The sequence below is a fragment of the Rana temporaria genome, chromosome 2 (assembly GCF_905171775.1).
Source record: "Rana temporaria chromosome 2, aRanTem1.1, whole genome shotgun sequence".
NCBI classification, from domain to species: domain Eukaryota; kingdom Metazoa; phylum Chordata; class Amphibia; order Anura; family Ranidae; genus Rana; species Rana temporaria.
In genome coordinates this window covers 61,450,828-61,467,337 of record NC_053490.1, presented here as the reverse complement: position 1 = coordinate 61,467,337, position 16,510 = coordinate 61,450,828, and the positions used below count along the sequence as shown (strand labels likewise).

Here is a 16,510-nt window from a genome sequence, read left to right as displayed (position 1 = left end):
ACTGACGTCACGGCGCGCAAAGCACGACGGGAATTGCGCAACTGAGCATGCGCAGTAGGTCCGGCGCGGGAGCACACCTAATTTAAATAGCACACGCCCATTTGAATTGGCCCGCCTTGCGCCGGAGGCCGACGGCGTAGGTTTTCATCGCAAGTGCGATACGTTACGCCGCCGCTCACCTACGTGAATCTGCCCCTTGGTTTGGACCTCTGAGTGTCATGAACCTTTGTACTGGGTGCTCCCCAATACCCACCCCAGCGTTTGATTGTATTGGTGGCCTACATCTAATTTACAAAAACCTACACCCTTTTTCTGACTGTTGGTGACAGTTGGTGACAGTGTTCAGACAAATGTTGGGCTGTGGTTTGATGAAAGTTTAATATGTAAGATTGGTTTACCGTTTACATCAGGAATCACACAGGAACTCAGTCTTATTCCTGTGCAATTTGAGTGCAGTGTGTTTTCAGCCCATTTATTTGAATGGGCTGAAATCGCACTGCACCACACTATGCATGTACTACTTTAAAAAACGAACTGCAGCTGGATCGCGTACTATTTCTGTACCATGCATTAGACAGCAGGGGGTTAATTTAGTAAAGGCAAATAGACTGTGCACCTTTGGCAAACTGCAGTTGCTTCAGAGTTTAGTAAATGAGCAGAAGCTCTGCTGACTTCCATCATCCAATCCTGTGTAAGCAAAAATGCTGTTTTTTTTTTATCTTCATTGCATGTGATTGGATATTCTTTGCAAAGTGAAGCTTTACCTCATTTACTGAGCTCTGGAGCAACTGCGCAGTCTATTTGCCTTTAGTACATCAACCCCCAAGTGTCAACTGTCATAAAATCCTTATCAAGCAACTTATCCCACCTAAAGACCTCCCAAAAGTTGTGCACATATTTGTACTCTCCCAACTGGATTATTTGTAATGCTTTAAATGTAGGGCTATCAGAAAAGGTCCGGCAACCATCGCAATTAAAATAAAAGGGAAGTGGGGTGAGGACCCAGGGTGTCCTTGCCTTCAATGAAGGAAAAAGAACAAACTGTGGTTTAAAGCGGGAGTTCACCCAATGATGTTTTTTTTTCTCTTTTACCCTTAGATGTATGCTCATTTTGTCTAGGGGAATCGGCTAGTTGTTTTAAAATCCGAGCATTACTTACCGTTGTAGAGGGCGATCTTCTCCGCCACTTCCAGGGATGGGTCTTCGGGAGTGGTCGTTCCTTCTTGATTGACAGTCTTCCGACAGGCTTCCGAAAGGCTTCCGACGGTCGCATTCATCGCGTCACGAGTAGCCGAAAGAAGCCGAACGTCGGTGCGGCTCTATACTGCGCCTGCGCACCGACGTTCGGCTACTTTCGGAAAATCGTGACGCAATGGATGCGACCGTCGGAAGCCTGTCGGAAGACTGTCAATCAAGAAGGAACGCCCAGTCCCGCAGCCCATACCCGGAAGTGGCGGAGAAGATCGCCCTCTACAACGGTAAGTACAGCTCATATTTTAAAACAACTAGCCGATTCCCCTAGACAAAATGAGCATACATCTAAGGGTAAAAACAGAATTTTACCGGCGAACCTCCGCTTTAATTACCAATTGTTGTAATAAAGATATATCAGGTTAAACCTGCAGTTTGGTTCTTTTCCTTCATTGAAGGCAAGGACACCTTGGGGGTTATTTACGAAAGGCAAATCCACTATGCACTACAAGTGCACTGCAAGTGCACTTGGAAGTGCAGTGACTGTAGATCCGAGGGGGACATGCAAGGAAAATAAAAAAAACAGCATTTTAGCTTGCACATGATTGGGAGATAAAATTAGCAGAGCTTCCCCTCATTTCAGAGCTTCCCTTCAGATCTACAGCGATCTACACCGATTGCACTTTCAAGTGTACTTGTAGTTCAAAGTGGATTTGCCTTTCATAACTAACCCCCATTGGGTCTTATTCCCACTTCCCTTTTATTTTGACTATTTCTTCTGTCTTGATAAGGAACTCCACCTACAGTGGGGATCGAAAGTTTGGGCACCCCAGGTAAAAATTTGTATTAATGTGCATAACAAAGCCAAGGAAAGATGGAAAAATCTCCAAAAGGCATCAAATTACAGATTAAACATTCTTATAAAAAGTTAGATTTTATTTCCATCATTTACATTTTCAAAATTACAGAAAAAAAAAAAATGGCGTCTCCAAAAGTTTGGGCACCCTGCAGAATTTATAGCATGCACTGCCCCCTTTGCAAAGCTGAGACCTGCCAGTGTCATGGATTGTTCTCAATCATCGTCTGGGAAGGCCAGGTGATGTCAATCTCAAAGGTTTTAAATGCCCAGACTCATCTGACCTTGCCCCAACAATCAGCACCATGGGTTCTTCTAAGCAGTTGTCTAGAAAACTGAAACTGAAAATAGTTGACGCTCACAAAGCTGGAGAAGTCTATAAGAAGATAGCAAAGCGTTTTCAGATATCAATATCCTCTGTTCCTCGGAATGTAATTAAGAAATGGCAGTCATCAGGAACAGTGGAAGTTAAAGCAAGATCTGGAAGACCAAGAAAAATATCAGACAGAACAGCTCGCAGGATTGTGAGAAAAGCAATTCAAAACCCACGTTTGACTGCACGATCCCTCCAGAAAGATCTGGCAGACACTGGAGTTGTGGTACACTATTCCACTATAAAGAGATACTTGTACAAATATGGTCTTCATGGAAGAGTCATCAGAAGAAAACCTCTTCTACGTCCTCACCACATGAATCAGTGTTTTAACTTTTCAAATGAACATATAGACAAGCCTGATGCATTTTGGAAACAAGTTCTGTGGACCGATGAGGTTAAAATAGAACTTTTAGACCGGAATGAGCAAAGGTACGTTTGGAGAAGAAAGGGCACAGAATTTAATGAAAAGAACCTCTGTCCAACTGTTAAGCATGGGGGTGGATCAATCATGCTTTGGGGTTGTATTGCAGCCAGTGGCACAGGGAACATTTCACGATAAGGAAAAATGGATTTAATCAAATTTCAGCGAATTTTGGATGGTGACTTGATGCCATCTGTGAAAAAGCTGAAGTTAAAGAGAGGATGGCTTCTACAAATGGATAATGATCCTTAACACACCTCAAAATCCACGGGGGATTACATCAAGAGGCGTAAACTGAAGGTTTTGCCATGGCCTTCACAATCTCCTGACCTCAACATAATTGAAAATCTATGGATAGACCTTAAAAGAGCAGTGCGTGACAGACAGCCCAGAGATCTTAAAGAATTGGAAGACTTTTGTAAGGAAGAATGGGCAAAGATACCTCAAACAAGAATTGAAAGACTCTTGTCTGGCTACAAAAAGCGTTTACAAGCCGTGATACTTGCCAAAGGGGGCAGTACAAGATATTAACTCTGCAGGGTGCCCAAACTTTTGCAGACACCATTTTTTTGTTTTCTGTAATTTTGAAAGTGTAAATGATTTGAAATAAAATCTAACTTTTTTTTACATATTATAAGAATGTCTAATCTGTAATTTGATGCCTTTTGGAGATTTTTCCATCTTTCCTTGGCTTCGTTATACACATTAATACAAATTTTTACCTGGGGTGCCCAAACTTTCGATCCCCACTGTAATTAGGTGAGTCGGTAACCTGCCACCTGAATTAACTGATATTGGTCATCAGGACCCCGCCAAAGGCGTTTTTATGTATTGTGATCTGTAAAACATAGCAGTTACTTACAACAACAAGACTGCTGACACTTGTAGCCTATGAATTTTACATTGGTCTGCTGACTTTGTAAGCACTGAGTAACCTCGGCCTAATACATGTAAAGGATCTACCAAAACCATCTATACCAACTTGTTTCCTCCATGCTGCAGAATGAAAAAGAACAGGACTTTTCTAATATCCACCTTAAACCACATGGTGCAGAGAGCTTCTCAGATGCAGCGCCATCACTATAACCTCCACCGACTCCATCCCGGACATATTTAACCACTTGCTTACTGGGCACATATACCCCCTTCCTGCCCAGGTGAAATTTCAGCTTCCGGCACTGCGTCGCTTTAACTGACAATTGCGCGGTTGTGCGACGTGGCTCCCAAACAAAATTGGCGTCCTTTTTTTCCCACAAATAGAGCTTTCTTTTGGTGGTATTTGGTCACCTCTGCGGTTTTTATTTTTTGCGCTATAAACAAAAAAAGAGCGACTATTTTGAAAAAAATAATAATATTTTTTACTTGTTGCTATAATAAATAGCCCAATTTTGAGGGAGGGGTTAAATGTGTACCCTGCATAGTGTTCTAACTGTGTGTGGAGGGGGACTGACTGGGGGAGGTGACCGATCTGTGTCCCTAAGGGACACAGATCGGTCTCCTCTCTCCCTGACAGGACATGGATCTGTGTGTTTACACACACAGATCCATGTCCTTCTCTCTGTAACCGCCGATCGCGGGTGCCTGGCAGACATCGCGTCCGCCAGGCACGCGCAGCGGCATCTCAGAGATGCGGCGGGCACGCGCGTGTGGCGCTGGTGCGCTCGCGCACCCCCCAGTGGCCAGGAGGAGCGGAGGCCGTAAGAAGACGGCCTCCCAGAGATTTAGAGCTACCCTGCGGCCGTACAAAGTTGTTCGGCCGTCGGGAAGTGGTTAAAGGGGTTGTAAAGGTAAATGTTTTTTCACCTTAATGCATCCTATGCATTAAGGTAAAAAAACATTCGACGGTACCGGCCCCCCCCGAACCCCTGTTTTACTTACCTCACCCCTCGAAAGTCCCGCGCGCGTCCTCGTGATCCTCTTCGGTTCCCAGCCTGGCCGTTGATTGGCTAGGCTGGACTGATTTATAGCAGCGTAGCCATTGGCTAACGCTGCTGTCAATCACATCCGATGATGCGGTGCGCCGGGGCCGAGTGATACAGTCGCTCGCATGAAGGTGGAAAGCTTTTGCGAGGAGGAGCCGAGACAGCCGCCGAGGGACCCCAGAAGACAGGATTCGAGGACACTCTGTGCAAAACGAGCTGCACAATGGAGGTAAGTATAACATGTTTGTTAGAGAATAAAAGCACAGTTCTTTATCTAAGGGGTTGTAAAGGTACATTTTTTTTTTCCTAAATAGCTTTCTTTACCTTAGTGCAGTCCTCCTTCACTTACCTCATTCTTTCGATTTTGCTTTTAAATGTCCTTATTTCTTCTGAGAAATCCTCACTTCCTGTTCTTCTGTCTGTAACTCCACACAGTAATGCAAGGCTTTCTCCCTGGTGTGGAGTGTCATGCTCGCCCCCTCCCTTGGACTACAGGAGTGTCGGGACGCCCACTAACACACACCTCCTTTCTCTATCTGCAACGTACAGAGCGTCCTGACTATCCTGTAGTCCAAGGGAGGGGGCGAGCACAACACTTCACACCAGGGAGAAAGCCTCACATTACTGTGTGGAGTTACAGACAGAAGAACAGGAAGTGAGGGTTTCTCAGAAGAAATAAGGACATTTAAAAGCAAAATGGAAGGATGAGGTAAGTGAAGGAGGACTGCACCAAGGTAAAGGAAGCTACTTAGGGGAAAAAAATTGTACCTTTACAAGCCCTTTAATCCTATGGGATTAATGCCCTTTACATTATTGTTTTTACATTTAACACATTTTATAAAACGCTTTGCGTCCTTAGCTAGACGTGTTCTAGAAATACTATTATTAAATTATACGATAAAATATTTTATTGTATGACCCATGCAAATGGATTTGACTGGAAATTGCAGACCTAAAAGCATGACTTTTATCAATCATCCATCACTTGCTAGATACAATGGTTCTACACCAAAGTGCTTTTTATTTTTGTACATTGTAAAATGTGCTCACCATGGTGATTATCAGCTAAAAGCGCGTGCCAGACGCCCACCTTATAGCGCAAAGGGAGCCGAAGAACGTAATATTTATAATATATTTGGTTACCTAGTCTTCTCTTTTTGTGAAATATTTAGATATAAGTCATGCAAAAAACGTCTTTCAGATCTGAGTAAGCTGAATCTCTACTGTTTCTTGCATTTTTTTCAATGGAACTACAGTCCTTATGATAGGAACCACCATGGGCAATTGGTAGAAATCTGTGATAGTCTCCTGCTGAATTTTGCTCCTGATAGCTATAGCAGAGATCTCGCCACTGGAGTCAGAGAATTAAATCGTAACCCATCGAGGGATTCAGCCTGTCTGGGTTGACCCTATTAGAGCTCCTTCACACCTTGGCGCAGTGTGCTGCAACACTTCCATTTTCATGCATTGCAGCACGTTGTGTTAAGCCTGGTACACACAATGAAATTATCGGATGATTGATCATCCATTTTTATTTTTTTGCATGCTAGTCTCCATATCGAAAATGAAGAGGTTACTAAAGTTACAACAGAATACAAATTTGCAAGTGATGCATTGTATTGTATTTTCGGATGAAAATTGTACTGATTACGCAAAAATTGTACAATCTGGTAATCGTACGAGAAAATTTTTCGTGTTCGTCCCTTTAGATAATTTCGGACGAACTTTTGCGATCAGATTTTAATACGATTGCTTTGGAAGTGGTATTTTTCCTCCGATTTTTTTTTCTGATTGTGTGTACTAGGCTTTAGTCAGTCCATTCTTTTTGAAAGGCTTTTGGCACACCTCAACATATAAAGAAATAGGTTCTGCGTTATTTTCTCAGTGCAAAACACAACGCATATGCACTGCTGTGTGATATAACTTTATATCGCTAAATAACGCTTTGGAATTAAATTGGAATGACAATGCACAGCCAACGTGTTTTACCATGTGTTGCAGTAAGTTAAAGCATACAATATATCACCAGCACAACATGGATCTTCAAAATAACACCCAAGAGTTTTTTTTTTTTTTTTTTACAGAAGTCACATCAGAGCAAAGAGTTATTATGGTTTTTCAGGGCCACTCGGGACACCTTCATCAAGCCTGTCAATTTCCTGATGAAGGGCCCTGCGTGGCCCTGAAACATTGCAACTCTTTGCTGTGACATGATCGCTTTAATGAACTGTGGCCCATTAGGGAGATTTTCATTTGCTTTCTGTCCCATCGCCAAAACAGGAAGTGAGATAATCTCTCAAAAGCAGCCATTCTCAGCCAGGGTTCCTCCAGAGGTTGCTAGGTGTTCTTTGAGCTGTGGTTGATTAACCTCCTATTTGATTGTGCCTACATAGTTCAGGGGTCAACACTACTTGATGGAGCAAATGCCAAGACACCAATGACCTTTTTAGCTGTCTGAAGGGTGGCAGTCTGACTACCACTATAAGAAGCATACTTCCCACTAGCCACCAAAGTAAGGGGGGCAGTCTTCTCATTGACCACCAATGTAAGGGGACATTCCTCCCAATAACTAAGTAAAGGACAATTTTTTCCACTGCCCCACTGCTAATTTGGTAAAGCAAGCATTCCACTAGACCAAAAAAAGATTTGAAGGGTTCCCTGGGGGTGTAAAGGTTAAGAATGGCTGCATTAAAGTCAGGGAATCCCAGGTTGTCGTCAAAACCATTGTCCCCATTACAGGATTTTCCCTCTATTCCTGTTCTGGTGTCAACCCAAAATTTGGGATTTTCTCTTTCTTTCAAGTTTGATGATAGCAGTAAACAGGGCAAATAGCAAGGGCGACGCTCTCTAGCAGGAAAACAGAAAATGATAAAAACCTGACAAGAATTCTAATCCCTATCCACTCTATCTGAAACAAACAAATAAAAAAAACATTTTTCTTCAGTTATACTTTATTTACTTTGTGTTGATACCAGTAGCAGCTGGGGGGGGGGGGAGCAGGAAACAACCACACCCCGCCCGCTCTAGGTAGGTCGGGTCACCCGCAATCTCCCCCCGGTCGGTCGCGGGCGGGCAGTGGCTCCTGTGTCGACAGGCGGCGCCCTGAGCTCACCCTTTTTTGAAGCCTATTAGAGCCTCCAGCTCTAATCAAATTCTTTAAAAAGAACACCCCACCATTGTAATCCATGGACCGGCGCCCTGCCGTGCACCCCTACTGGATATCGGTTCCCAGTTGGCAGGTGCCTACTCGTTACAAAACACGTCTCCAGGAATGTGTGCGATGGGAATGTTCTACTTGATTAAGAGTTGCAGTAAGGCACTTTATGTTGGAGCCCTATGGGCCTCTTCACATCAGTGCACTATGGTAACAAATATTAGGTACATGCAAAGCTATTCCGTTTCAATGGCACCCTAATACACCTATGTTTCAATGTACTGCACTGTGCATTGTGGTGAATAGGCTGCCTTTGGTTAATGTTTGATAATGCATTAAATGGTAAACGGTGAATGCAGCTATTGTAATACTATTTCCCTGTGCGGCGGTAAGCTTGATGCATAGCTAATTTGCCCATGTGATAGCAGATTTTGGGGACTTGAATACAAATACAAAGAATTGAGTAAGTTACTAATTTAGGGTGCATTCCTGCCCACGATTACATACATGCATTGCACGGCCCTACTTTTCATCCCAGCTATTGAGGTATGAAAGCACAAATAGGGTTTTTGTTTGACGCTACAATAGGCCACATGGTAACAGGCAAGCTGCTTTATAAAACCATCACTGTGTAAGAAAATGTGGTAAGCTTTGCAGATTAGTTTCTCTGATGCCCTTCCAGCAAAGCAGAGCTGATTACCTCTGGTGACATTGTCAAGTGGCTTAAAGAAACCAGAGCAATGATTCTATAAAAAAATGGAAATGAATCGATTGCCGCTGGTTAAGCCGTAGCTCAGTAGTAGAGCCTGTTTTCCCAGCGGCAACTTCCTTCTTAAGCGATATTAATGTTGAGAAATAAGGAATTATTCCGTAGCCTCGTGCTGAAATGCATCCCGGTTTCATGACACTTAATTAGACAGGAAAGGTCACTTTCTAACCTCTTCATGGCTGCCAGGTTCACCTTGCTTGAAGCCAGATGCCAGTCAACTAGCTAAATACACAGATAAAATACATACAAGGGCTCGTTCATACCAGCCGCTGAATTTTAATGCTGAGACTGGTGTGCAGTGCAGTCCAGCCAGACTGATGCAGTGTTGTATCGCTGATACCGGCACATCACACTGTTCACTTCATTTATTTTTTATTAACTTTATTGAAATGTCACATTTTACGAAAACTGGAGAGTTTTGGCACTCCTCTCCTACATGCAAAAATCATAATTTTTTTGCTAGAAAATTACTCAGAACCCCCAAACACTATATATGTTCTAGCAGACACCCTATGGAATAAAATGGCGGTCATTGCAACTTTTTATCTCGCACTGTATTTGCGCAATCATTTTTCAAGCGTCTTTTTTGGGGGGAAAAAAACGGTTTCATGAATTAAAAAATAACAAAACAGTAAAGTTAGCCCAATTTTTTGTATAATGTGAAAGATTATGTTACGCCGAGTAAATAGATACCCAACATGTCACGCTTTAAAATTGCACAAACACTCATGGCATGGCGCAAAACTTCAGTAATTAAAAATCTCCATAGGCGTCACTTAATTTTTTTTTACAGGTTACCAGTTTAGAGTTACAGAGGAGGTCTAGTGCTAGAATTGTTGCTGGCACTCTAACGCACGCGGCGATACCTCACATGTGGGGTTTAAACGGCGTTTACATATGTGGGCAGGACTTACGTGTGTGTTCGCTTCTGATCGCGAGCTACGGGGACAGGGGCGTTTTAAAAAAATATATTTATTATTTTATTTTTTATTTTACTTATTTTTTTTATTTTTAGATTTTTTTTAGATTTTTTTTTGATAATTTTTTTTCCTATTACAAGGGATGTAAACATCCCTTGTAATAGGAATGGTTCGTGACAGGTACTCTTTATGGAGAGATGCGGGGTCAATAAGACCCCACATCTCTCCTCCAGGCTGGAAAGCATGAGATTGTGAAAAAAAATTCACTGATCTCAATTGTGGCTTTTTTTTACTTCCGGGTACCCGGGCGTGAAGTCATAACGTCGCGCCCGGGCCGCCGACGATCATAGAGATGACTGGTGACCATCTGTCATCTCTATGCCTCCCTTCCGGCGCCGGCAGATCGTTTCTCCGGGTCCCCCCGATGGCACGGGAGAGCCCGGAGAAGCACTGGATGGCGGTGGGAGGGGGGGATATCCCCTCCCGCCGCTTTTAAAAACGATCAATCGGCGGAACTGCCGCTATGATCGTTTTTATGGTGCACAGAATCACCGGATGAACAGATCGATATCTGAATGATGCCTCTAGCTGCAGGCATCATTCAGATATCCCCACTGAAATTCAATCACGTCATATGATGTCCTTGGGCTGGGCTGGAAGTGGTTAAGCTTTGACAATAAATTCTGGAAGCTGATTGGTTTCTATGCAGAGCTGCACCAAATTTTGCGCCCTCCAGCTTTGGTGAATCAATCCCACAGTGAAATTTCATATAGTTCTATCGACCCGTGCTTCACTGCTAAAAAGTACTGCTTGCAGATCTATTTTCAGCGGACACCGCCCGCACACAACTTGCAGTGGTGTAAACCGCCCACAACGGAGGCAAAGCCTTGTCTTGCAGTGGGACTGAGCTTGGAATAGTCGCCAAATGCAGTTCCACCACACCTTGTGTGAATGGACCCTCAAGGATTTGTATTTCTCTCCATCCAGTCTTATGATTTACACAGTCTGCCACATAGTACAACCATGTCTAGCAGAGTATGAGACCTGTTTTTTTAACTGCTACAATTAAGGAGGATCTTCAGTCATATGTGCCAAAATGAAAAGTCAGCAGCTACAAAAACTGTAGCTACCGACTTTTAATAAATAGACACTTTTCCATGGTGATTAACAGCGCCATGAATCGCCCACGAGAACTCTTCAGGATGGTCACCCAGACCATGAATCCGGGATGTCTTGAAGTCCCCACTTCAGACACCCAAGAGTTCTGTAATGAACTATCGGATTTCTTCATCAACAAAATTGAAAGAATTCGGGTAAGTATTCTGCAAAACAATACTCCGCTCAGCCCCCTCTTCAATCAACTACAAAACACCGACAGAAATCCTCTACAATCAACTAAGTTCATTCTGGAACCAATCTCCGTCAATACCACCAATAATATCATTGGTGCGTTGCGGAACAGCACAGCACCCAATGACATCATTCCCACCAAGCTACTGAAGGAATGTGCCGACATCCTGGCGCCTCCAATCACACAGCTTATAAATCAGTCATTTAAGGAAGGCATAGTGCCTTCCCTGCTGAAAGAGGGCACAATCCTGCCCATCTTGAAAAAACCTAATTTGGATCCCATGGACCCAACTCACCGCCGTCCCATAACAGGTCTAAATGCTCTCTCCAAGATAATGGAGAAAGTGGTGGTACAACAGCTGCAACAGCATCTGGATACCCACAACCTACTTGATCCATTTCAATCCGGTTTCCGTCCCGGAAACGGCCTTACTGAAAATATGGGACGATGCGCTCGAGGCCGCAGACGAAGGAGAATCTTGTCTCCTGGTTCTGCTGGACCTAAGCGCAGCCTTTGACACGGTAGACCACAAACTGTTACTGATGCGACTGGCTGAGGTAGCAGGAGTCGCAGAAGGTGATTTACCATGGTTTTCTTCCTTTCTTGAAAACCGATCACAAACAGTTAAATTGGGTTCTTTCACGTCGGAAAAGCGCACGGTGTCATGTGGAGTCCCCCAAGGATCCCCCCTGTCACCGGTGCTTTTCAACATCTATCTTCGCCCTCTCTTTGATATTATCAGTAGCCAAGAACTACTTTATCACTCTTATGCAGACGACACGCAACTGTATTTTCGCATCTGCAACAAAAAGGATCATCATCTCAGATTAGAGAAATGTCTCTCTTCAATAGAAAACTGGATGACTAAGAGTTATCTTAAACTCAACAGCTCTAAAACAGAACTCTTTATGTTTAACGCCAGTCGGAAGAGTCAACTGGCAACAAACTGGACACCATCGCCCATTCTGGGACAAATCATCTCCCCTAGCTCCAAAGTCAAAAGTCTAGGAGTCACTTTTGACACCTTCATGACAATGGACGCACAAATAGGGTCAGTAGTCAGCGGGTCGCACCATTTGATGCGCCTACTACGCAGACTTATTCCTTTTATCCCCAAAGAAGACGTAGCAGTCGTGGTGGGAACAATCGTGAATTCCAGACTGGACTATGCAAATGCCCTTTACCTCGGGCTCCCCAAGTACCAAAATCGCTCGTCTACAAGTCGTACAGAATACGGCCGCAAGACTGGTGACTGGGAAAAAATCTTGGGAATCAATCTCACCTTCACTGAGATCCCTTCACTGGTTGCCAGTGAAAGACAGAATTGCATTCAAAGCACTCTGCCTGACACATAAGTGCATCCATGGGAAGGCTCCAAGATATCTATGCGACAAGATCAAACCTCACAATTCCAACCGCATTCTGCGATCCACCGACCAAAATCTGGTCAAGGTGCCAAAAACCAAATACAAGTCCAAAGGAGAAAGAAGGTTTGCTTTCCAAGGTCCCAGGCTATGGAATGCTTTACCAACCAGCATTCGGTTGGAGCAAAACCACCTGTCTTTCAGAAAGCAGATCAAAACCCTGCTCTTCTGATGGCATGAGACACTAACAACCAGCGCCCAGAAGCGATTCAGTTCGCATGTGCCCCGCTATATAAGTTTTTCATTCATTCATTCATTCATTCACTTAACTATCCAAAGATCCAGCACCATCGTCACTCAGACCAATTCTTCGAGGTCCCTGGCGCAGACATCTTAACTGTGGGCATCCAGCTGTGACTTCTTGCAGCTGCACAGCCAGCTGCCCACTGCACATGCGTGAGCCATGCTGCGCTCCAGCAGCCTTCCGGCACCTACGACATGTCCCAGAAGGCTGCAGACAGGGACGGGGAGAAGAACTTCAACTCTGATCTTTCTGGGCAGAACTAGAAGCAGAACCTGTCTGTCAAAACCCCCCCAAAAAAAATCTGATTGGGGGGGGGGGGGGGTTGATTGTTGGTTAAGGAGGCAGAAGAGTGGAACTTTGCTTTAGGTGAAGTTCCACTTTAGGTAGTGTTGTAATATTAATATATATGTGTATGTATTTTATATATTGTGCTATATGTATAGCACAGTATATGTGTGTCACATACAGACATGCAAGGTTACAAATCAAAGGGTGTTTGTTGACCAAAGGGGTTAGTGGCCAAACAAGATTTACTACACATAGCAAAGGGGACAGATAATGACTGTGATGTGCTCAGGCCACATTTGGTATTTGTAATCTAATTGCACATATAAAAGGAGACTTGTTGATGTTATTATGCAAGAATGCAAATTAGAGCATGTGATTTTTGAAGCCGTCTCTGGGCTAGGGGTCGTTATCTGTCACTCTAAGAGACACAATGTAGATCTAAGATGGCCAATCGAATTGCTCAGCCATTCAGCGGATAGGCAATATAAGCTGGCATTCAGTCTTGTTTAGTTATATTCTCTATGAATATGAAGGCACAGGTTTAGAATTGATCTAGGAGACTCTCTGAACATATTCTCTATGGATATGAAGGCACAGGTCTAGGAAAAGATGGGACTCTAAAACTATTGTTCGTTGTCATATTTACTCTGTGGACTTTGGACTTTGTTCTGTGTTGGAAGTCAAATAAATTGCAGTCGCTGGAGAACTTGGGTTGCTGCTGGAACATAACTTACATCATCATACTAATACCTAAATATCAATTATCTACTGGACACTATACATATTATATCACTTACAGGTCTTGTCCCTCCCCTAAACTGTGGCTGAACAGTACAAAGAAACAGAAAACTGATGAGCTCATCAGCATGCTCCTTGTTAGCACTGCAGCATAACTGACTCCTTGTGCTCTCCTGCTCCCGAAGTCTGAGCTCTGTTGTACAGTGGATTGAAAGTGGCCGATGCCTAGGCAGATTAAGTTAATTACACTACTTGGATTAAAAAATAATAATAATTTAATGCTGTATTTATGAATAGAGGGCCACACTGATTTGTCTTTTATATATGTGATAGTTAGGAATGAGGAATGAACCTCTTGTTTTCTTGGATTTACAGAAGTGGTTAACATAGGGTCACTATGGGAAATCAAATAAATGGAACATGTTACAGCACCCTAAAAACATGCAAAATAAATGTGGTTTTGCATGGCTCAGTAGGCATGGCTAAATCCATGTAATTATGACCTGTGTCCTTTTTAAATGGAAACTAAAGATACAAATGCCTACCTCTGTTCCAACACCTGTGAAGTCCATTGCTGGCATCTTCTCCCAGGCCTCTTACAGATGCCGGTCTTCAGCCACCTTGAATGGCACAAGATAATGTCACATGAGTGCAGTCATCCTAGCACACAGGCAGTGTTCCAGAATGTAAACTGAGCTGTGCATGCAGAATGGTGTCAGCCCTGCCCAGTTGTATTTTGCTAAACGACTGAATCCCACCCACTGTCCCCATCTCCACAACATAGGGACTGACTGTTCTGCACCCCAGCACAGGAACTAGGAGATCTAATTACACTCCTTTAGATAACAAATAAAATGTTCACATTACACAGGACAGCTCTGAATTCCTGACAAGATAAACAGGTATTTTTTGGACAGATATAACATCTATTATATCCAATCAACCAGTCTGCTCCTGTAAGGTAAGGGAGGGTTATAACACCTGTTTTTTTTTTATTGAGGACATTTCCCAAAGCTGCAACATAAAGTGAGACAATCCCTGGCAGTCACCATGACTAATGTCCCCACTGATTCCCTTGTATTCCTGTTCTAGTGACCCCTCAAAATTTGGGAATTTCTTCCACTTCCAGTGTTAACGGTCACAGGACACTTAGAGGTGGTGAATCTCCCTAACAGGCACACACTTAGCAATAAAAACCTGACTGTGTTCTTTCTAATCCCTCTTCACTCTGTCCAAAACTATGGAAAGTTTGGCCTTCAGTTTTAAAACTTGAAACGGCTTGTATGTAATAAGAGCAGTTGGTGAATTGTACTGGTACCAGCTGTGCAGGTATCTCCAGCTTCCATAGTCACCTCATGTTTGGCCTCCAGGGGTGACAAAAAACTAATTGTCCTTTGCTTGTTTTTCAGCTTTTGCAAAGTGCCATTGCTGTGCACCCCGATGCTATTGAGAAGTCTGTAGAAGATATCCTGAATCTGAAGAAGGTCAACGTGGACACCAATCCCCAGTAAGGCATTATTCACATCAAATCTGAAGTTTAGGTATGCCACTTTTCACATCTTTACATTGGTCCAGCTTGGACCAGTATAAGTATGTATGTGCCATACCTGTGGGATTGCTATAGAAGCTGGAAAGCATTGTAATAGGCACTGTTAAGCCTTGTATACATGATCGGATTTTCATCAGACAAAGTGTGGGACTTTTGTCCGAAGGGTGTTGGCCGTGAACTTGTATTGCATACAAACAGCAAAAACACAAAACTACGTGTTTTTTCAAATCTTTAGCGCTACCCTTTAGGCAACTTCTGCTAATGTTGGGTTATGTTGAGTATTGCTTCTGAGCATGCGTGTTTGTACTTTGGAGATTTACTAAAACTTGAGTGTACAAAATCGGGACTCAAGAAGTAGAGGATCAGGGCTACTCTGTGCAAAACCATTGCACTGAGCATGTAAGTATGACATCTTTGTTATTTTAATCTAAAAAAATCTACTTTCACTTTAAAATGGTTGTAACAAAGAAATCCCATTGTTCATATTGGGAGTGAGCAAGAGAGGGTAGCTATGTTCCTACATACAGTGGGATAATGGAGAACAAATGCAGCCACCCCTCTAATAGGAAGTCAGGTCACAACAGCAAAAAGGAATTGAAAGATTTGGAGGAGGCTTAGAACAATAGAAGGGACTTTTCTGAGTTAGACATACATAAAATTATTATCATTTTCTTCTTTTAAATCAGAGTTTAGTGTCACTTTAATGTGGAGTTTGCTTTACTGTCATGTTTATTGCACAAATATAGTCCCAGCCATAAAAAACAAGAATATTACCAGTGATCAATGTCAGTAAGTTTATCATTTTAATCCAGAGTGTAAGTAGGTACAGAAAAAGGCATCTTTGATTATACCTTGCCGGATATGGGACATAAGGTGATGGTTGTGGGGTCTGTACGGATTTTTATCTAACATGTAAATTAAACATTATTTTATACCTTTTTCTCTTTGTAGGTTGGCTGTGTCCCTTCAGGCTTGCCTTCTGCAGATTGTGGGGTACAGAAATTTAACCGTGGAGGTGGAGAAGCTGCGCCGGGAGGCATACGATTCAGAGAACTCAGAGCATGAAGATATGCTGATGAAGGTGAGAGGAGTGGCGGAAGATTATTTCCTTCTGTGTGGATTTTTCTATGGTGTCCTGTGATTTCTAGTTGCCCCCTGCCTTAGGCTTTAGTAAATCAGGCCCTTAGGTGTCTTTTTATACATTTTCACACAAGGTTCACACAACTTTCATTCAAGATTGTTATATCCTTTAATTGTTTTCGGAAAGTTCATTCAAATTAGTAAGTGTGGCCCAATCAACGATCATT

The 16,510-nt window shown here is 43.0% G+C and overlaps 1 protein-coding gene across 3 annotated transcripts in view; it reads left to right on the top strand.

Annotated features, from left to right (window-relative positions):
* Positions 1-16,510, top strand: part of ELMOD1 (ELMO domain containing 1) — a 228,966-nt gene that overhangs the window by 161,012 nt on the left and 51,444 nt on the right. For all 3 annotated transcript variants that reach the window (XM_040340256.1, XM_040340257.1, XM_040340255.1), the window contains 2 exons: positions 15,064-15,161; positions 16,155-16,284. In XM_040340256.1, coding sequence (XP_040196190.1) covers positions 15,064-15,161; positions 16,155-16,284 — 228 coding nt within the window. The remainder of the gene's footprint in view (positions 1-15,063; positions 15,162-16,154; positions 16,285-16,510) is intronic.